We start from the raw sequence: 23,777 nt of genomic DNA, 5'->3' as shown, positions 1-23,777 counted from the left end.
CAGCCTGGGGAATGGAGACCTCCACAGCTGTGGGGATAATGCAGCATCCAGGTCTGGAATTTTAGGTGGCTGTGGTGGTGTTGGGGACAGGAGACTGAGGCAAGTGGCCGGTGGACTTCTGGAAGTGAAGAGAAGTCAGGGGAAATGTCTGTCCCTGTCCAGCAGAATAAGCCACAGGCTGGGGGATTCATTTTAAAACCTGCATTATGCCCTCACCTAAGTACTACCACAATCATTTCCTTGAGTGTCTGCTGTGTGCCAGCTGCTGTGCCAAGCTCTTTGTGTGTATCTGAACTTCACAAAGGCCTTAAGGCAACAGTTAATAGCATTATCCCATTTCACTTCTGAGGAATCTGAGGCTAGGGGATAAATAACTTGCCCACAGTGAGTGCAGAAGCCAGGACTGGAATCCACGTCTGCTTCTCTCTAGAGCCCTCCTTACCCCTGAAGTTACTCTCCTGCCTTCTCTATGGTAGGTACTGTTCAGTTAGTGTTCAGACTTTAACAAAAGGAGCTGGCCCTGCTGCCTTCCTTGCCTCTTCTCTCCTTCCTTACTCTGGTGACTTCCTCTGGCCAAGGAGAGGATCTACAAGACTGTCTCTCTACTCCATGTAAAATGACTGGATTTTTGTGGAGAAACTGTGAAGTGGACTTGGGAAGCACACAAGAAAGCTATGCTGGAGGCTTGGGAAAAAAGAGCAGCTGTAGGCAAGTACTCCAATAGAAGCTCGGCCTTCACCGTGAGAACATGCCAGGGTTGGCCTGCTGGAGGCAGACATGTGGAGCAGAACTGAGTCACCCCAGCCAACCTCCAGACCTGGGAGGCCCCTAACAACAGCCTGCAGTCCTGGGAGTGAGCCCAGCTGAGACCTGAAGAGCTGCCCAGGCTAAATCACCAGCCTGTAGATTTGTGAGCTGAAAGGAGAAATGATAAAGAAAGTGTTCTTGGAATTCATTTCTGGCAGTCTTGTGAGCTTTGCTTTCATTTGTTAGTGAAATGCTTGACATTTTTCCTTCACTTTATAAACATTATGTGTAAATTACTCAGAATCCTAACTGAAAATAATTTCCCATTAATGCAGGCTATAAAATACCATTTTATTTGAAACTATGCCTCAGAAATAGATAGTACAGGGCACCCCTTTACACTCTCAAATTATACCCACAAATCCAGGAAGCACAATGTTGGGTGTGTGAGACAGAGACTTAAAGCTACTACCAAGGAAAATGCAGAAGAGGCAACTTTGGACAGGCATAGGCAAATGGCAGAGAGTGGCATGCAGTAGAGTCTGCAGCAGTGGAAAATCCAATTATGGGACACTTAAAAAGCCAACTTTTGCACATCTGCAATCTCTGGGTGACCAGTACCCTTCTAAGAATTTAATCTGCCTAGACACCAAGCAAGGGCCAAGAAGGAGGAAAGAGAAGCACTGGCATGCACGGTCTGAATGAGGAAGCCAAAGAACCCACTGCCCTATCAGTGTTTTTTCCTTCCAAGTCAGACACATACAGCGGACTTCCTTTGTGACCACTTGCTGACCACACATTATCTGCAATCATGAATCTTGGAAATAAATCATTCCAAATGCTCTTTAAAAATAAAAATAAATAGGCCGGGCACAGTGGCTCACACCTGTAATCCCAGCATTTTGGGAGGCCGAGGCGGGCGGATCACGAGGTCAGGAGATTGAGACTATCCTGGCTAACACGGTGAAACCCCATCTCTACTAAAAATACAAAAAATTAGCTAGGCGTGGTAGTGGGCACCTGTAGTCCCAGCTACTCGAGAGGCTGAGGCAGGAGAATGGCGTGAACCCAGGAGAGGGAGCTTGCAGTGAGCCGAGATTGTGCCACTGCACTCCAGCCTGGGCAACAGAGTGAGATTCTGTCTCAAAACAAATAAATAAATAAATAAACAAACAAACAAATAAATAAATAAATAAATAGCTTGTGTATTTAGTTACAGCCAGGTAATACCTAGGCATTTCCCTAAATTTCCACCTTTAATGAGTACCTAACTCCACTTTATTCTGACAATTATGGTAGGCAGCAATCATTATGTTTTGAGGTAATTCAACATCCTTACCTTGGCCCATCTGCATCTTTAAAAGCTCCAGCCAATACAAAATTAGCTGGGCATGGTGGTGCATGCCTGTAATCCCAGCTACTCAGGAGGCTGAGGCAAAACAATCACTTGAATCCAGAAGATGGAGGTTGCGGTGAGCCAAGATCGTGCCATTGCATTCCAGCCTGGGCAACAAGAGCGAAACTCCATCTCAAGAGAAAAAAAAAAAAAAACTCCGGCCATAAGCCCTGGGCTCTGAGAGCAGATAGCACCATTGGCAAGAACTTTGGACTAACATGGGCAAGAGCCCTCTGTCTGGTCAAGCACACAAACTTGGCACTCTCTGCAAAAAAAAAAAAAATTGTTTTCCCTTAAGAATTACCATGGGATAGGGACCCTGACATAACTTGAAGAACATAAGGGCAGAGAGGTAATAAAGCAAAGATTTCACTGCTCCAGAGGGTCTCCTTAAAGTCACTAGACAAAAGAACTAATGAATGGAAACCCTAACCTTAAGGATGTTTCTAGGTTAAAAATCACAGGAGAAGATCTCAACCTATTGAGTTAAACGAACCAGTGCATAATCAATCTAGTGAATGTCTATGGCATTTTCTATATTTAACATTTAGGAGAAAGGGAACAGCAAAGAGCTATTATCTCAGTATTCCAGCCTCCTAACAAATAAACCAGGAGTTGCAAGCTCAACTGCCTATGGGAGCAGACAAATGAAATAAATAACTGAAGAGAGTCAAGTGAACTTGGCTTCAGAGTCTGAGAAGCAATGAGGAGTATTAGAGATTTGGCAAATTGGAGTTCACACTCCTTAAACACTTGCTGCTTCTAGTGGAAGCACTAACTATGCAGCTCCAGCAGTTTGTATCACCAAAAATTCAAGCCCAGGGCTGCCAGATCTTCTAAATTTAAAAAAAAAAAAAAAAAAACAGAAATATGAATTCTGATGTGAATCTCCTATTTCTTAAGGATTGGTGATTTAATTGAATTCTCTTTTTAAAAACACAGGTCAAATCAGACGTTTTCATGGTGAATTTATGTGGGCCATATTTGGCCTACAGATGAACAGTGTGGGTTCTCAGATTATACGGCCTACAAGTCACTCAATTTTCCAAAACAGTCTACCCTGCTCCTGTAGCCCTTTCTGCTTCCTATCTGCCTCTCTCTTTTCCTCAATATGCCAAATTATTGCATGCTACACATCTCAACGGACTCTAGGTTGGGTATGGAGTGTGAGTAAAGAATGCTACTCTATCTCAATCACCCCATTCAAGAGTCAGATGAGCTCTGATCTCACTACAAGGAATTGCTATTTGGAAATGAAGATCAATTAAAATGGAGTCATACTGACTGGCAGGTCAGACAGCTGGGCCAAATTAAATAATTTTTTTAATATAAGTGACAAATAAGTCTTTCATCTCCAAAACTGCCAAGTCTTTTTTAAAGAATCTTTAGATGTCGTATCTCATGTATCAGTGATGACTAACTGCTTTCATACAGATTTGCCACCAAGCCCAACCATGCCACAAGCAAAGGAAGAAACCTCAAAAGAAGTTCATTAACTAAGCTGAACATCACTTCCATTGAAAACACTGTAGAATTTTTAGCTTCTACACAAAGTAGACTTATTATTTGCTTTAAAATACTTTAATGATATCCTATTCCAATCAAAGTAAAAGGTTTAAAGGATGGATCAACCCCACTGGGATCCAACGTACATATCTAGATATTTACCTTTTTCCACAGACTCTAACAGGATTGCTATGTTAGATAATCTTTGTTAAACATATAAACAAACTGTGGTCTTCCGTATCTAGAAGGCCTTCTTCTTTCTTCTTCCACTATGTAAGGATCTAAGAAAATAGTTTTCGATGTAAGATATCTCAAATATATTCACTTGAGGCAAGGACTGGATGAGGCAAGGTTAATGTATTACCATCCATATGCATTAGTGCATTCCTGCTGATACCTAAAGGCAATAAATTCCCCCAAGCTGCCCATCCTTTACCACCCTGAAGCCTCTAAAGATGATATATTAGAGGGCAGCGGACTCTGATACTAATTTAGAAACAGTCAGCTTTCATTTCTAGCTGAGATCAAAATGAATAATTGTGATAAAACAGAGCAGTGACATCGTAAATATAACTGATACAAATTGGAATTTGTTTCTGAAAAAGTTTCCAAAACAGATACTTTTAATATAGAACATTATAAAAATAGAAAATGAGAATGAAATCTAAGAAGTTATTTTTAATACAATCTTTAGGACTCTTATTTTACCAGTGGCATAAAGGCAGTAAGTGGCTGGTATGGTTTGGATCTGCATCCCTGCCCAAATCTCATGTTGAAAGGTAATCTCCAGTGTTCGAGGTGGGGCATGTTGGGAGGTGATTGGATCGTGGGGGCAGTTTCTGATGGCTTAGCACCATCCCCCTTGGTGACACTGTTGCAACTGTGAGTTCTCCCAAGATCTAGTTATTTTAAAGTGTGTAGCACCTCCCCTAATCCTTTTGGTCCTGCTCCTGCCATGTAAGATACCTGCTCCCGTTTTGCCTTCTGCCATGAGTAAAAGCTCCCTTAGGACTCCCCAGAGGCAGACACTGCCATGCTTCTTGAACAGTCTGCAGAACCATGAGCCAATTAAACCTCTTTTCCTTATACATTACCAAGTCTCAGGTATTTCTCCATAGCAATGCAATTCCTAATACAGTTGCTGTAATAGGAATCTACCCAATTAGCCCGTAAGCATACTAAGCAACAGCAAATATTCATCATTAGCCATGATGCTCACAAGTCCATGGGCCCCCAATTCTCCTTAGTTGCAGCCAAAATACAAAGAAGATCCAGTAGTCTCAAAACCCAGTACTAGGCCTAATCTTTTAATTTGTTCCAATGTTGTTCTGTGGGAAAACACTGACTCTTATTTACATGATTGATAATTGTTGTATTTTGTTATTATCAGGAAATCTATAAAAGCATAAAATCCAAAGTATTTCTCATGAGATCAGGTAACTTATTCACATATTGCTGATACTTTGTTATAATACAATGGCAGCATCCATAGTTTCCAAAATGAAAGAATGACATAGGGAAGGAGGAGGAGGAAGAGTAAGCAAGGGAAAAGAAGGGAAAGGGAAAGGCGGTTAAACCCAACAACATTCAAAAACAAAAGTATGCTAATTCCTACAACTTTACCTAATAGAATATGATACCCACACAATAATTTCGTCCTTAAAGCTCTTTTGACAAGAAAACAATAATACTTAATGAACAATTACAAGAACAAGAAAATCTGATTTCCAAGAATAAAGGAATATAAGAATGAACTATAACAATAATGTTGATTTTTTTCCTTTCTACCATGTTCCTTTCAGTGTAAATTCTGAAGTACAAATTTATATGAGGAATAGCTACACGTTTTAATTAATGATAAAGTCACTATATTTATTTCATATGTCTCAAATTACAAAGTCCTACAAAAAACCTGTTTCTTCTATAAAAAGAAATTAGATTTCTAAATGAAAATACACCTCCCACACTTGACTATTCATGAAGTCATAGCCAGAATAATAGATTTAGCCAGGAATAGTAAATGTCAAACTTACATTCTCCTCTGCCAATAAAGTTACAGTCTTCTGAATAAAAATAACATACAACATATTATATTCTTTCTTAAGAAACAAAAATTACTGGTCCTTGCTTTGAGTTTCTTAATAGAGCTTAACCACTTTCTTTTACTTCTTCGCAGAGCAACAGAGCAAGACTCTAGCTATGCCAAATACTCTATCAGTTTTTATTTTTAAAATGGCATGAGCTTTGGCTAATGGAAGTCTCAAAATGGTGAAAAATGAAATGATTCAATATCAGTGATGTAGATATATGTTCATTATATTCCAACTTACCCAGTACACTGACAAAAGCATCAAAAAGATGAAATGTAAGCAGAGGTTCTTTCAAGTGACCATAGTAATCCGCTATGGTCTTAAAGACATCTTTTTCAAATCCCAAGTACGTAGGCTGCTTCAAATCAGAACAGTTGGGCCCTATTTTCAAAAAGAGAGTGAAAGAGAAATATTAATGGAGTAATTACCTCTAAGTATTATTCTCTGTGAATATGTGTGGCATGTACAGATATTCAGATATTTGACATATACAGAAAAGTTTTTATGGGGAAAATTGACATTAATTAAATAGGCATTCTACATTGATATTAATTAAATAGACATTTTACATTTTGCCTACACAAATATGCTTTATGTCTGAATTGAAATCTATTATAAAACAATGAAGAAAATCACTGGCTTACTTCCATTTTAAAAGAAACCTTCAAGAAAAAAACATTCTTCTGAAAGGCATTTTTATTAAATGTAAACAATAATTTTCTTTGAGATACTCAACATTATCCTAGTCTTAATAAAGTTGACCAAGATAACAATAGCTCACATATGTAACAGACAAGGTATAAAGCAATTGTTAAAGATTTTCATTAATTCATCCTTGTTTTATTATAAAATCCTACAGTCATAGAGTTGAGCAAAATAATCAATTTCTGCCTCTATTTCAGACTAATCATATTTAAACTTAAAAAAAAATCCTTAAAGGGGAATTTTATATTTTATCTTAATTCACTCTGATTATAAACTCTTTATTTGATCACTGACCAACCATCAAAAGACAGTTTATCAAGCAAAGTCATACTGCAAAGTTGAAGCAACCATTGAAACCCTGAAACAGCCTGCTCCCAACTATATCCTACTCCAGCAACAAGCAACGAAAACATCCACTTGTGTCTGGCCCAAAGAGGAACAAGAAATGTTCTCTACAGAGTTGGCAACAACTGCTCCACCAATCCATCCACAGACCACACATTTACACTGCCAAGTTGAGAGATGAACTGGAGCTGCCTGTACCTTGAGGAAAATAGCAAGTCGTCCCATGAGGAACAGTGTAGCCAGCCTTCTCTATTTCCATTACAGCATGGAAGAGAGGACCACATCCTCATTGCCTAGTTCTGGCTCAGCAGAAGACTAAACAACTGTACCCAAATAGACCTCTACCCCCAGAGGAACAAAAGCAGCAGCCAAGATAAATTGAAAGGAAATTCTTCCTACAGAATCTCTCTAACTAAAGAAAGGGGATCAAGCTAAAAAGGACAGTAAAGCATTCTGGGTCTTTACATTTCAAGGTCACTGTGACATGATCAAATGGCCTCTTCGGCCTCCTTAAAGACTCTCTTACCTTTCAATATTCTGTTATCTTCTTATAAAATAATTTGATTGGCTAAAATAATGAAAATTGTGAAATATCTATGTGTGTGGCACAGCATGAATCCAGCAGCAAAGGTAGCTGCCATTTTGCTTGCCTCTTGCTCTGACATATCCCAAGCTTAATCAATTAAAATAATTAGGTTGATATGTCTCAGCAAGCAATACACATTGCCTAGAATTACTCCCTGTCAGGATAAGTATGTGGTTCATTCTAAGCAGTTGCATCCTTCTTAAAAATATGCAAAAAACTTTTAAAGGTTTCCCTAAAAACAAAAAACAGTGCATGGTAAGCCCTATGAGAGGAAGCCATATTTTATGACCTTTTCTTTTGCAGTCATCTTGAACTTTAATAATATTTAAATTTTTTTTTATAAATGTTATTCCTTACTGATTCTGGAAAAGAAATGCTTTGACTTTTTTGTGTCTATTTTTTATTGAATCCTGGACATGCACAAAGAAGAAAAATACAGTTAACTTGGTTTTGCATTTATGTAGCCAGCATTGAGGCTGGCCAGCAATGAATGTATACAGGCCCATGTGCACACGGGTGTGACAATAAACACAGATGGGCCTGAAGAGAAAGAAGTGAGCAGCACCTCCTTCAGAAAAGGAGGCAATAGGCCTTCAAAATACCATACAATCAGCCTATCCTTTCTGTTCCCTTTTAGATGACTGAAACACAAATTGGGACTTACTAAGGATAGGACGGACAAGAAACAGGTCGTGACTTTGGTGGACTCAAAGTAGATTCTGAGGGTCAACAGGAATTTCAGAAAACATAGTGACTTTATAAAGTTACTCAAAAGGTTAACCTTGCCCTTTGGCCACCTTTATTTGTTTGACACATAAACAAACATCTTTACAGATATGCCAGCCACTCATAAAGCATAGTACTTGATATATATGAGACAAGTTCCCTTTTCCCAGCACTTGCCACCTAGTATCACGCCACCTCACACGCATGAAGATGATTAGTAATTCACCCCTCGCATCTTTGCTCTCCATTGATAAGAAATTCCAGTTATTCTAAGCTTTCTGCAGAAGTTTTTTGGCTTTAGGTGCACATGCTGCTTGAGGGAAAATTATGTTCTTTACTACATTTCAGTAATCATTGAAAATTCAACATCATAATCATCTTACTATATATTTTACAATATATTACAGGCTAGATGGGTTATACTAGCTTCCCATGTTCATTCCTAGCTGATCAACTTTTTTTTTTTTTGAGACGGAGTCTTGCTCTGTCACCCAGGCTGGAGTGCAGTGGCACGATCTTGGGTCCACGCCATTCTCCTGCCTCAGCCTCCCAAGTAGCTGGGACTACAGGCGCCCGCCACCAAGCCCAGCTAATGTTTTTCTGTATTTTTAGTAGAGACAGGGTTTCACCATGTTAGCCAGGATGGTCTCCATCTCCTGACCTCGTGATCCACCTGCCTCGGCCTCCCAAAGTGCCGGGATTACAGGCGTGAGCCACCACGCCCAGCCTGATGAACTTCTAAAACCTTGATTTGCCAGTTCGGAAATGGGAAGTTTAACTTCTCATTTATACTCTCTATCTCATCATTGTCAACCCTAGACAAAGATGTAATTTAAATTTCATTGACTTCAAATGCCTGAGCAGGAAGAATAAAAAGCACTTCCCCAAGCAAAGACCATAGTACTCTGCATCTCAGAGGCTCCAAATTTTAACCAAAAACCAATGAAAATGTTAACAGTTAAACTCAGAGAACCTTGGGCTTCACACAAACTAATGGTTACTATTCATATACAGAAGGATAGTATAGAATGAATGAATAGCATTCATCTTCAAAAGGCTATTCAAAATCATAGGATCATGTTCCATATACTACCACTAAGATTCCCCACATTAAGCTTAAGAGTTATTTTAGTTTCATTCTATACTCAAACAAAACTAATTCCAGTTAAACCCATATTTTAGGGTCTACTAATTCATGAATTTAAAGGGAATTTACACCTATATCTGTAATGCTAGTCCCGTACAAAAGAAATGAAAAAAAACTACTACCTTGTGGTATCTGTGAGACTCAAAAGGCACCCCAGACCAAATATCACTATTATCAGTCAGCCAAAATAACTAGAACTCTTTCCATCAAAATTATTTGTTTGGGTTGAGGCATTAGAATCCCTTCTTTGGGTTAACCCTTCTGAAAATTCCCAGAAGAATGGTAGTGTTTCTGAGATAATATAACAACTAATGCCTTAACAGTGCCTATGATATTCAATGATATGGAAATCACATGCCTATGAAATGGATTTCATATACCTATAAAAATCCTCACAGGGACCACCCTGGTCCAGGCCCTCTCATCTAACATCCAAATTACTGAAACAGTCTTTCTCATTTCTCTACATGCAGGTTCTTCTCCTTCCAAACCATCCTTCATCCTGTGATGAAGCAATTAGAACTAGTGTGGATGGATCTACTAGAAAGTAGAAGTACTAAATCCCTTTAAAACTGTTCTAGAATGCAGTCCTTTCACTAAGTCAAAAATTTATCACTAAAAGCACAGTGGTCCCAAAATAATTAACAGCCAGTCTCACAGGTGTCAAATCAATGTTCAGGCCATTGAGCAGAAATTTTTTCTAACTTAGGGCACTAATTTCTGTTAATTTCACAAAACTGGCAGATAATTAGTACTTACAATTTGCCAAACACTTCATAGCTGACAGCACCCAATGAGGAAGTTCTTCTGAAGGAAAAAGAAAATTTTTATTCAATTCCATATAACTCAAGAAATCATATACATACTTGGTATCATAAGAATGTATTACTTGCCCAAGTAATATGAACCATATCTGCTAATCACAAATCACCAATTTATGTTATTAGAACATTTAAAAGATGGAAACCTTTCCTTGTCAGCAGTGTTATAACATGCACTTACATAAATCATGCCTACAGATTTCTCTAAGGACACAATGCACCTTTTTAAAGCTATAGTAAAAAGAAAAAATGTATAGTTTGCTCCAAACAAACCAAAAGACAAACCAATTATTTTAAGAATTACAAAAAGAAAAAGAAAAGAAAAATTATTAGTCATCAAACACATTTGTGAAACAAGTTCATCAAACACCACCAGCCCCTCAAAAAGGGTAATTCTGTAGGTCCAATATAAGTATCATTTTACATGTTTCCATTTTCAAAATGCTTTAGGCCAAGAAAGTTCCACTGACATATTAATGTTAGGCTATTAGTATTAGGACAACTTTTAAATAATAGTAACTGAACATTGCTACAAAAAAATCCCAGCTGAACCATTTGGTACAGAATCTCTTCCCTCCACGCCCTGCCACAGACATCTGATGAGATGGGCTAGCACTCAGGCTGCCACTTCATCTTCTCTATTTCTGTAAAACTGCGAAGACACTTGTTGAATTGTGTTAGATCTAATGAACTGGAGTCTTGTAAAATGCTCTCTTCTTTTTTAAGATCTTACTTAATAAAATGAAAGATGATTGATCATCTAACTGATAACTAAAAATATTAATTTGCTACACTCAGAGAACGTGCAAGAATTTTAGATGTATTTCAAAGGCTGCACTCTCCCCCTCATTCTATGGAACTTAATTTTATATGTTGATATTAACCTCAAAACTCATAAAGTCACCACAAACTTATTTGTCTTTCATTGTCCTCCATTCCTCGTATAGGGACTCTAAAAGGAGAAGTGTTTCAGGTCTGAAGATAGGTTCTGCTCCTGTCAGGAAACATGGCATAGAAAAACCTCTTCCCCTCTCACCACTACTTAGGCTATTCTGCTACATTCTGTCTGCTTCCCAGGAGCCTCCAGCCCTAAATTTAATCATATTTTTAAAAAGTCAAAAAGTATTATGCCATCTTCCCACATCCAAAGATCATCAAGTTCCAGCCAATTCCCAGCATCGAGGGTTTGCACTAAAGGAAGAACAAATCAATGAGCCCATCCAAATCTGGTCCTTACCCACAGAAAGATTAAAATCAGTGTGGGGACTGTGGTCCACTATCAGTACCCTAACCACATTTTTACAAATCAAAAGCCATGTTAGGTGGCTGTTATATGGTTCTTTTGTTTGTTTGTTTGTTTGCTTTTTCTGATTTGTAAACTGGTCTATGGTGGGAAATATAAAAAATTAAAGCAATATCAACATTTCAAAAACTACCTTATTAAAAAGAACCAAGACTATTCCAGAAAATCTAACACAGAGAAACCAAAACAAAAATGTGAGAATTCTAAATGCAATCAGACCCCAGGGCCCACCTGAAAACTGACTCTAACTCTTAGTTATGTATTGAATATTCTCACTTTTCAGAGATTTCCCTGGGAATATGAAACCACTTAATGCCCAAGGTGGCTAACACTGAACTAGCTTCTGGATGGATTTTGCTGAGGCTCTCATTCCTAGATACTCATCTTCCTATGACATTCCCTTATTCCAAACAATTTGTTAAAAGGTATTAGAAAGAATATATGTAATGAAGGAACAAACTTATTCAGGGTTTAGGGAAGGGTCAGATAGGACCTGCTGGACCTATGCAGCCAATATATTATGTCTATAAGTAACAAAATTATATTTATGCACTTACTTGACTTGTCATCAAGAATAACAACTCCCTGCTTGCTAACACTATACACATTATGGATGATGAACTTCGAATTGACAAGTTTGATGTCTAAAACTTCTTCTAAGGAATCCAGGCCAAGAATTTTCTGTAAGCTAAAATATAAGTAATTATATTAATTAGTTCTGTCTTTAATATTATATTTACTCAAAAACCTGGTACTACAAAAAAATCAATCTTTAAAATGCTTTATTTTCATGCATTGCACCCAATCTTTGTGGGGCAAAAAGAGTAGAAATGGAGTACAATAAAACAAATGTAAAAGATATCCTTTTGCTATTAAAATTTTGCTTCACAGGTTTAGTAACACCCCAAATGACAAGAAAGTAATTTTGTAATAAAAATACAATATAAAAACTAACTTATCCAATGATAAGAAACTACTATTAGCATATCTTCATGAGAAACAAAATTTTGCTGTATATGATTGTTAACTTTATACATACAGTACATCAGTATCTAGGAGACCAAATTTTCTATTATGTGTTTTATTACTCTTAAGAACTTTTAAACTCCTAACTTAACTATTATGTAAACAGCAGGAGATAATCCCCAGAATTCAGTTAAACTATGTTTGCTGATCACAACTGCAAATAATGCGAAGTTGAGATTTTTATACATAATTTCAGAAAATTAAATATGCAGAGAGTGAAGAAGTAGCAAAATAGGAAAGAATATCTCTAAAATTTCTCATTAATATCAAATGTACGTACTATGATAATGTCATAGACTTCCATATCTCTTCTACATTGGCCTCTGTCAGCTGTCTGCGGTGGACAAGACGGCAAGCTGGCACCTCTCCAATTGCAATACTGTGACGCTTGTACCACATCTCAGAATTCTAATGAAGGGGGGATGTAAGAAGGGAGGGAAGGAGAAATGGTAGAAAGAGAAAGAATAAATATTTCAATATAAGGTGGTGTGATTTTTATAAGAAATGTCTTTGATTTGGTTACTTGTAACTTGATTTAAAATAATAATTAGAAATATAAACTAACTTTCTTTACATGGACCTCAGAGAAATAAAGAGTGATTCTTAAGACTAGGTCACATTATGAATGAATATTCATGAATTACAAAAGAGCTATGGCAATAAGTATGGCATTAACTAGCTAATTTTTCCTGTGGATGTTTCAACTAATCAGTGAAATAGCAGTGAAATAAAATTTTATTAATTCAAAATTAAGGGATACGTATCTAAATTCACACATTGTACAGACTGATTATTGAAAATGGAATTAAAATGTATTATTTTTGAGACTGTCTATTTTTCATAAGCAAATATCAAGTAAGTGCAATGTTCGAAAGTAGCCCCCAAATCTTAGGCATCTGCAAAAGGCTCCATAAGGACAGCTGAAGATGGCAAAAGGAACAGAAGTTTTTTTCTTGTTTGCTTTTTAGCATTACACCTCAGTCCTGGTGGTCTTCTACTGGGGATATTTTAAGGAAAAAAATGTGAAAAAAAGAAGCAGTCAATTCTACAATGAGCTTAGGTTTTCCAAGACTAGAAGAATCTACCTTTGTTTATATATTTGGTCAGGGGCTATTAAACAATATTCCACACCCTAACCTTCTTACCCTCAACTGGCAATAATAACAAAGTTAGGAGGAAGAGACAAAGAGGAAGAAGAGTAATAAGTTATAGAACGTACGAGAAAAGGGGATTACAAGAGAGTTTTAACAGAAACCTGCTCAGTCTGAACATATAAAAACAGCTGCCATATACAATTGACCCTTTATATTTATGGATTCTGCATCTGTGGATTCAACCAACCATAGATCGAAAATATTCAGAGGAAAAAAATGGATGGTTGCATCTGTACTGAAGATGTAGCATTTTCTTCTTATTATTATTCCCTGAACCAGGGGTCCTCAACCCACAGGCCATGGACTGGTATCAGTCCACAGCCTATAAGGAACCAGGCTGCACAGCAGGAGGTGAGCGTTGGGCAAGTGAGTGAAGCTTCATCTGTATTTAATTTACAGCAGCTCCCTGTTGTTCACATACTGCCTGAGTTCCACCTCCTGTCAGATCAGCCGCATTAGATTCTCAAAGGAGCATGAACCCTTTTGTGAACGGTGCATCTGGGGGATCTAAGTTGTGTACTCCTTATGAGAATCTAATGCCTGATGATCTGTCACTGTCTCCCGTCATCCTCAGATGGGACCATCTAGTTAAAGGAAAACAAGCTCAGGGCTCCCACTGATTCTACATTGTGGTGAGTAGCATAATTATCTCATTATATATTAAAATGTATAATAATATAAATAAAATGCACAATAAATGTAATGCACTTGAATCATCCCGAAACCACCCCCACCCCCACCCCAGCAGCCCTGGTCCATGGAGAAATTGTCTTCCACGAAACCCATCGCTGGTGCCAAAAAGGTTGGGGACTGCTGCCCTAAACAATACAGTACAACAACTATTTACATGCAAGAGTGAAAAACTGCAAAAGTCATTCTTTGTTACTGGTCTCCCAGCTGTTGGCAGGTATGATTTTATTTTAAAGTACCTTTAAACGATTGTTCATAAAGGACCACAGAAAGACAGACCAAGCCTAGGAGTTCATGGATGATTCTCCCTGCTGCCAGCCCCTCCGTCTTTCAGTCATGGCACTTACCATCACAACTGGCCTCACTGGGATGTTCTCTTGTGAAGTGCCTGGTGGGGGATCATTCCATTCTGGAAATTTAATAACATCCTTTCGGTATGGGGGCTTCTTTGGATATGGTTTCAGGGGTGATGAAGGAGGAAATCTAAAACCCAAGAAGAAATTCTCTATTACTGCAGTCAGTGGGAGACACAGATATTTTAACAATAGTCTCCACTTTTGTGTACCTGAAAATTTATACAATAATTTGTATAATATTTATACAATAATTACATAAATTTTAATTTTTTAAACTGCTCTACACCATACCTGATAAAGAACAGAAAGGTGATTGAATACATATTTTTTATCAGATGATCTTTCTCTGTAGGCTTGTTAGAAAAGGATACAATGCATTACCTTGCACTGCAAAAGCAATGTAAGAACTCTAGTTCTTAACGTTGACATAAAAGGCAGTGGGTTGTTGACTTTTATTTTGACTTTTTATTTACTTAAGCCAAAATAACAGTTTAAACATCTTACCCATGTTATCCATAGAAAAAATCATACAAATAACTAAAGACTTTATCTCAAAGCAAATGCAGAAACAAAGAATTATAAAATGTCTATAGTGTTCAAGGGACGTTTATATGAAGGTGAATCTGGAGACTCACCAACAAGAGTACTGAAGGAAACAGAATGTGTCACCTCAAAATATTCCTCTTTGACATAACTTTTTGGGGCTAAAGGCCATTTGAAGCAGATACAGAAAAGTGCTCTGTCTTTCCTCTGTTTGCCTAAGAGCAGGAGTATTATTAATATAAAGACAAAAGGTCTATCTTTCCCTCTTTCCTGCCTCAAAACAGTATGTAAATTCTCCTTTACAACCCTTATCAGCTTAGAGACTGCACCAGAGGCATCTAAGCAGACTTTATTAGTTTCCCCATAAATTTACCTTCCCACACCTTCCTGCCTTTGGAAGCCTTAAACTGCTTTCATGTGTCCTGATGCTTCTCTAAAATTTATTGCTCTTTGTTGAAGGCCATATAAGCCGGGACTCTAAGGCACTGCATCTAGTTATTTTTCTCCCATGGGATGTGCACTGCACACATTAACAAACTTGCTTGTTTTTCTCTTGTTAATCTGTCTTTTCTTGCAGGAATATGTCCCAAGTATGAACATCTGAAGGTTGAGGAAAACTATAATTTTTCATCTTCAAATAGAGAAACATTTCAAAAACAGTCACAATAGATTTGAAAAGGAATGACTAGTGGAGAAAAGTTGCATTTAATCTTTTCTGAAAAGAATATCCAATAACTATTTTAAACATCAGTTTTGGGTCAGTTAAAAAAAGAGAGTTCTGGAAATCACTAAATTAAGTTAGAGATAGCTTGAAGTTTGGTAATCAAGTTACCAAGGCAGGTGTTCCCAAAAGATTCCAAAATATAAACTAAATGAATCTCTATAGCCAAAGCATCTTTCTTTATAAATAAAGGGTGGCTTATAAAAGTCCAATTTTATTTCCTACAAGTTAACAATCCCAACAAATGCCCATTTCCAGACAAAGTACAGCATTTATGCATGTGTATGTGCACATATGCTCACATACAGGTAGGATATTGAATGTAATTCCAGGAGTTCACAGATCGCCCACCTCTCAGTCCATTCAAAACTAAACACAATCCCTACTCCCATCCCACCACTAATGCCCTCTGTTTACTCTCCCACTTCATTCCGTCGACTATGGCATAAAAATTTTTGGACCTGAATTCCGGGCTTTCTCACAAACTGTCTATGTGTCTTTTGGAAAGTATAAGTCTCTCTAAATAATAATTTATTTATTTGTCAAATGAAGGAATTAAATTGGATGACCTATAAATTTTCTCCTAAGTTCACAAACATGCTTCTTATATTTCCATAACCAGAAAAAAGTATTATCTTCCAAAGACCAAAGCAGAATCTGTTACGTGCAAAACTGTGATTGAAGAAATACCAGGAAATCACTTTTTTCTTCCACACTGAGAAGATGAGATCTTTGCTGTTAGTAATATCTGCAGTTACCATTAGAAGGTGTGCTATCTATTTTCACAGCAGTCTGACAACTTTGTCTGAGAAAAAATGCAGAAGAGCTCCCTCCAGTGGAGTACTTCTATTTCGGGCATTGAAAGTTAGCAATTTAATCCTAATATTTTAATAATGTAATGTTTCACCTGTTAAAGATGATCTAGTTCAAATGCCACATTTTTCACTCAGAGAAATTAAGGCTCAAAAGAGGAAAGCAACTAATTTAAAAGCCTCACAACTGGCCAAGAGAACAAACCATCTTACACAAAGGATTTGCAAGCCTTTTATTAAGAAAATTATAAAATTTTAATGCAAAAAAAAGACGGTGTGCCGCCCTAAAAAGAAAGAAAACTATAAAATTTTATTGAAAGACATTAAAGAAGAACTAAATTGATAGTTATATTATGCTGGTGAATAAGATTCTTTTGTAAACTCAGGCTCAAGCAATCCTCCTGTCCTGTTTAGCCTCCCAAGTAGCTGGGATTACAAGTAGTTGCCAGTGTGTGGCAACTGGTGAATAAGACTCCATATCATACAATGTTAATTTTCCCCCATGAAGATACATAGTTACAATGAAAATTTAATAAAAATATTAATATAAAAATTTTTATGAAACATCATAAACTTATTCCAAGCCAGGCACAGTGGCTTACACTTGTAGTCCCGGCTATTCAGGAAGCTGAGATGAGAGGATCACTTGAGGCCAGGAGTTCGAGACCAGCCTGGGCAATAAAGCGAGACCCCATCTCTAAAGTAAAAAAATAAGAAACATGATCAACTGATTCTAAAATTTATATGAAAATGCAAAGGCCCAAAAATAAGACATTCTTAAAGAAGAAAAACAAAGTGAGGTGACTTGTCCTATCAGATATCAAGGCTAACATAATAGGGCAATACTGATGGCAGAGACCATAGTTCCTCAAGCTCCGCATTGACATTTAGGGCCAGATAGTTCTTTGTTGTGGGGAGCTGTCCTGTGCACTGGGGGATGCTGCTAAGTGCAAAGCATCCCTGGCCTCTACTCACTGGATGTTAGTAGCACCCTACACACAACACACACACCTGCTGTGACAACAAAACATTTCTCCAGACATTGCCAAATGTCTTCTGCAAAATGGCCCCCAGTTGCAAATCATGGGCCTAGACAAAGAGAATTCAAAACAAATTAACACTACTCTTTAGAAACATGATTTATGATAGAGCATACATTACAGATCAATGGGAAAGTATGGACTGTTCAATAAATAGTACTGAGCCAACTGGTTATCCATTTGGGAAAAATGAAATTGCATCCCGGTTCAGCCTGTCATATTTCCAAAGGTGTTTACAATCATACCTCCTAACCATATGCTCTACTGCAATATGATCTTGCCACTACTGTATCAAGAGGCAGAATGTCTTTCTCTACCCTCTTCAAGTCTAGGTGAGCCCTGTCTAATTGCTTTGATAAATACAATAAGGCAGAAGCACTAGCCTAACTGGCTAGAACTCTCTTCCTGCCTCTTGAAACTCTCACTCTTGTATAACTCATTATTATGAAGCTCCCTCTTGGAAACTAGCCATCTTATAAGAAGTATGACTACCGTGAGCCCACCATGTTGTCAAATACCTAAGCAACAGGAAGAGGCCCCAGAAGACAAGATACTGCAAGGAAATAAACTGAGGCAAAGGAGCATCAAAATTCCAGATCTGCAAATAAACAAATATTCCTGGAGGTGGATTCTGCAGCCTCAGCAGCCACAGCTGATGCCCACCTAAGCAACCTTCCAAAATTCCTGATCCACACAATTATGTAAAAACTACAATGGGCTGGCACAGTGGCTCACACCTGTAATCCCAGCACTTTGGGAGACCAAGGTGGGTGGATTGCCTGAGGTCAGGAATTCGAGACCAGCCTGGCCAACATCGTGAAATCCCGTCTCTACTAAAAATACAAAAATTAGCCGCACATGGTGGCGTGTGCCTGTAATTCCAGCTACTCAGGAGGCAAAGACAGAAGAATTGCCTGAACCCGGGAGGCGGAGGTTGCAGTGAGCTGAGATTGCACCACTGCACCACTTCAGCCTGGGCAACAGAGCGAGACTCCATCTAAAAAAAAAAAAAAAAAAACTACAATGGTTATTTTAATCCACTAAGTTTGACATAGTTTTATTACACAACACATAACTAGAAAAGAAATTTGTGGCATCTCCAACAGGATCGGGCAGTGAAATGGATGCATGAAAGGCCTCAGAAGGACTTCTTAATAGAGGTTGAAAGAAAAGTAAGGAAGTTGTTGTGGAACAGTATGGAAGGTGGAGAAAAAAATCTGTGTTGCACAGTGGCATAAATTTCAGTAAAACTGTCACCTGTGGTAATAGGGAAACTAAAAAAGGTGGATCTGGCGAACAAATTTCCCAGGATGAATGATGAAAATGACAACTGGTTTCTTTTATAACAGCTGCAATAACCAGGTGTGGATTGTGCCAACTTAAAAATGATGAGGTGGATAAATTTGAAAAGAAGAGCTTCGGCCGGGCATGGTGGCTCATGCCTGTAATCCTAGCACTTTGGGAGGCCGAGGTGGGCAGATCACGAAGTCAGGAGTTTGAGACCAGCCTGACTAACATGGTGAAACCCTGTCTCTACTAAAAATACAAAAATTAGCCGGGCGTGGTGGCGTGCGCTTGTAATCTCAGCTACTTGGGAGGCTGAGGCGGGAGCATTGCTTGAATCCGGGAGGTGGAGGTTGTGGTGAGCTGAGATTGTGCCATTGCACTCCAGCCTGGGCAATAAGAGCAAAACTCCGTCTCAAAAAAAAAAAAAAAAAGAAAACAAGAGCTTTATTTCTCATAAAGGGTTTCAGCCTGTAGGCTAGCCATCCCACAGGTTGGGAAGCAAAGCCTCCAGCAGCAGCTGAGAGCAAGCACTTTGAGGGAGGGGTAAAGGGAACAGGAATTTATGCTGAGCGAGGTAGCCAAATATGCATATTTCATAAGCTAAAGGAAGAGTCATGAATATTTATGAAAGGAGAAATATGCACATGTGCAATTGAGCTTCATGCACCTTTCATGGGTTGCATGTTCAAAAAATGGTGGCATTAGCATGATCTGAAGATGGAGTTTTCAGCCCATTGATGTCAAAAAATGAAACAAAGGACACAAAACCATCACCATGTATCCTCCACCAGTCAGCCAAAACCGGTCTGGAGATGGTGGTCAGTTTTTAGCAAGGGATGTATTGTGAAATTGCAAAAAAAGTAGGAAGCGTCCAGTCACAGCCTCAGATGACTGGCTTAAGATGATAAAGCAATGAGTCATCTGTTTCTTGTCTTCCAGAGCTGGTTTCTGTTTATTCCTTAGGAAAGAAATCTGGTTAAAGGTTACTAAGGAAGGGACATATTGAGACTTGTCCAACCCCTTATCCCATCATGGCTAGGAACTCAGTTTTTAAGGTTTCTTTTTTGTAGAATGCTTTTTATTTATTTATTTATTATTTCAATAAGTTTTGAGGGACAGGTGGTGTTTGGTTACATGAATAAGTTCTTTAGTGATGATTTCTGAGATTTTGGTGCACCCGTCACCTGAGCAGCGTACACTGTAACCAATGTGTAATCTTTTATCCCTCATCACCTCCCCACCCATTCCCCAAGTCCCCAAAGTCTATCATATCATTCTTATGCCTTTGCATCCTCATAGCTTAGCTCCCACTTATAAGTGAGGACACACAATGTTTCGTTTTTCATTCCTGAGTTACTTCACTTAGAATAATGGTCTCCAATTTCATCCAGATTGCTGCAAATGTCATTATTTTGTTCCTTCTTATGGTGGAGTAGTATTCTATGGTGTATATATATATATATATATATACACATACATACCACATTTTCTTTATCCACTCATTGATTAATGGGCATTTGGGCTGGTTCCATATTTTTGCAACTGCAAATGGTGCTGCTATAAACATGTGTGTGCAAGTGTCTTTTTCGTATAATGACTTCCTTTCCTCTGGGTCGATACCCAGTTGTGGGATTGCTGGATCAAATGGCAGATTTACTTTAAGTTCTTTAAGGAATCTCCACACTGTTTTCCATAGTTGTACTAGTTTACATTCCCACCAGCAGTCTAAAGGTGTTCCTTTTTTGCCACATCCATACCAACATCTTTTTTTTTTTAATGGTCAGTCTTGCAGGAGTACGGTGGTATCACATTGTGGTTTTGATTTGCATTTCCCTGATCGTTAGTAATGTTGACCATTTTTTCATGTGTTTGTGGGCCACTCGCATATCTTTTTTTGAGAATTGTCTACTCATGTCCTTACCCCACTTTTTGATAGGATTGTTTGTTTTTTTCTTGCTGGTTTGATTGAGTTCCTCGTAGATTGTGGATATTAGTCCTTTGCCGGGTGCGTATTTTGTGAACATTTTTTTCCTACTCTGTGGGTTGTTTGTTTACTCTGCTGATTATTTCTTTTGCTATGCAGAAGCTTTTTAGTTTAATTAAGTCCCATCTATTTATTTATTTGTCTTTGTTTTGGTTGCATTTGCTTTTGGGTTCTTGGTCATGAAGTCTTTGTCTAAGCCAATATCTAGAAGGGTTTTTTTGATGTTCTGTGATTTTTATGATATCAGGTCTTATATTTAAGTCTTTAATCCATCTCGAGTTGATTTTTGCATAAGGTGAGAGATGAGGATTCAGATTCATTCTCCTACATGTGGCTTGCCAATTATCCCAGCACCATTTGTTGAATAGGGTGTCCTTTCCCCACTTTATGTTTTTCTTTGCTTTGTTGAAGATCAGTTGGCTGTAAGTATTTCACTTTATTTCTGGGTTCTCTATTCTGTTCCATTGCTCTATCCACCTATTTTCATATCAATACCATGCTGTTTTGGTGACTATAGGTTTATAGCATAGCTTGAAGTCAGGCAATGTAATACTTCCAGATTTGTTCCTTTTGCTTAGCCTTGCTTTGGCTATGTGGACTCTTTTTTGGTTCCACATAAATTTTAGGATTGTTTTTACTAGTTCTGTGAAGAATGATGATGGTGTATTAATGGGAATTGCATTGAATTTGTAGATTGCTTTTGGTAGTACAGTCATTTTTACAATGTTAATTCTACCCATCCGTGAGCATGGAATATGCTTCCATTTGTTTGTGTCATCTGTGATTTCTTTCAGCAGTGTTTTGTAGTTTTCTTTGTAGAGGTCTTTCCCCTTCTCAATTAGGTATATTCCCTAAGTTTTTTGGTGTTTTTTTTTCTTTTTTTTTTTTTGGCAGGGGGTACTATCGTAAAAGGAATTGAGTTATTGATTTGATTCTCAGCTTGGTCACTGTTGGGGTATAGCAGTGCTACTGATTTGTGTACATTAATTTTGTATCCTGAAACTTTACTGAATTCATTGATCAGTTCCAGGAGCTTTTTGGATGAGTCTTTAAGGTTTTCTATGTATACGATCATATCATCAAGAAACAGTGACTGTTTGACTTCCGCTTTAACAATTTGGAGGCCTTTATTTCTTTCTCTTGTCTGATTGCTCCAACTAGGACTTCCAGTACTATGTTGAACAGAAGTGGTGAAAGTCAGCATCCTTGTCTTTTTCCGGTTCTCAGGGGGGATGCTTTCAACTTTTCCCTGTTCAGTATAGTGTTGGCTGTGGGTATGTCATAGATGGCTTTTATTACCTTAAGGTACATCCCCTCTAGGCTGATTTTGATGAAGATTTCAATCACAAAGTGATGCTGGATTTTGTCAAATGCTTTTTCTGTGTCTATTGAGATGATCATGATTTTTGTTTTTAATTCTGTTTATGTGGTATATCACATTTATTGACTTGCAGATGTTAAACCATCCCTGCATCCCTGGTATGAAACCCAATTGACCATGGTGGATTATCTTTTTGATATGCTGTTGGATTCGGTTAGGTAGTATTTTGTTGAGGATTTTTGTATCTACGTTCATCAGGGATATTGGTCTATAGTTTTCTTTTTTTGTTATATCCTTTCCTGGTTTGATATCAGGGTGATAATGGCTTCATAGAATGATTTAGGGAGGATTCGCTCTTTCTCTATATTTTGTAATACGTCAATAGGATTGGTACCAATTCTTCCTTGAATATCTGATAGAATTCAGCTGTGAATCCTTCTGGTCCTAGACTTTTTGTTGTTGCTGGCTATTTTTTTCTTACCATTTGAATCTCGCTGCTTGCTACTGGTCTGTTCAGAGTTTCTATTTCTTCCTGGTTTTATCTAGGAGGGTTATATATTTTCAGAAATTTATACATCTCCTCTAGGTTTTCTAGTTTGTGCACATTAAGGTGTTCCTAGTAGCCTTGAATGATCTTTTGTATTTATGTGGTATCAGTTGTAATATTTCCCATTTTGTTTCTAACTGAGCTTATTTGGATCGTCTCTCTTTTCTTGGTTAATCTTACTAATGGTCTATTGATTTTGTTTATCTTTCCAAAGAACCAGCTTTTTGTTTTGTTTATCATTTGTATATTTTTGTGTTTCAATTTCATTTAGTTCTGCTCTGATCTTTGTTATTTCTTTTCTTCTGCTGGGTTTTGGTTTGTTCTTCCTTCTCTAGTTCCTTGAGGTGTGACCTTAGATTGTCTATTTGTGCTCTCTCAGATTTTTATATGTAGCCATTCAATACAATGAATTTTCCTCTTAGTACTGCTTTTGCTGTATCCCAGAGATTTTCATAGGTTGGGTCACTACCATAGTTCAGTTAAAAGAATTTAATTTCCATCTTGATTTTGTTATTGACCCAACAATCATCCAGGGGCAGGTTATTTAATTTCCATGTCTTTCCATGGCTTTGAGGGTTCCTTTTGATTTCCAATTTTATTCCCCGGTGGTATAAAAGAGTACTTGATATAATTTCAATTTTCTTATATTTATTGAGACTTGTTTTGTGGCCTATCATATGGTCTATCTTGGAGAATGTTCCATGTGCTGATGAATAGAATGTATATTCTGCACTCATTGGATAGAATGTTCTGTAAATATCTCTTAAGTCCATTTGTCCTAAGGTATAGTTTAAGTCCATTCTTTTTTTTTTTTTTTTTTTTTTTTATTGAGACGGAGTCTCACTCTGCCGCCCAGGCTGGAGTGCAGTGGCATGATTTTGGCTCACTACAAGCTCTGCCTCCTGGGTTCACGACATTCCCCTG

General features: G+C 37.8%; 1 protein-coding gene across 3 annotated transcripts in view; it reads right to left on the bottom strand.

The window, feature by feature from the left end:
* DEPDC1B (DEP domain containing 1B) overlaps positions 1–23,777 on the bottom strand; it is a 106,387-nt gene that overhangs the window by 36,291 nt on the left and 46,319 nt on the right. For all 3 annotated transcript variants that reach the window (XM_055252131.2, XM_055252133.2, XM_063622616.1), the window contains exons 3-7: positions 14,590–14,725; positions 12,679–12,806; positions 11,930–12,060; positions 10,008–10,055; positions 5,980–6,120 (exon numbers count right to left, since the gene is read on the bottom strand). In XM_055252131.2, the coding sequence (XP_055108106.1) occupies positions 5,980–6,120; positions 10,008–10,055; positions 11,930–12,060; positions 12,679–12,806; positions 14,590–14,725 (584 nt within the window). The remainder of the gene's footprint in view (positions 1–5,979; positions 6,121–10,007; positions 10,056–11,929; positions 12,061–12,678; positions 12,807–14,589; positions 14,726–23,777) is intronic.

The sequence above is a fragment of the Symphalangus syndactylus genome, chromosome 18 (assembly GCF_028878055.3).
Source record: "Symphalangus syndactylus isolate Jambi chromosome 18, NHGRI_mSymSyn1-v2.1_pri, whole genome shotgun sequence".
Lineage (NCBI taxonomy): Eukaryota > Metazoa > Chordata > Mammalia > Primates > Hylobatidae > Symphalangus > Symphalangus syndactylus.
The sequence above is the reverse complement of the archived record's forward strand: the minus strand, read 5'-3'. Positions and strand labels throughout refer to the sequence as shown.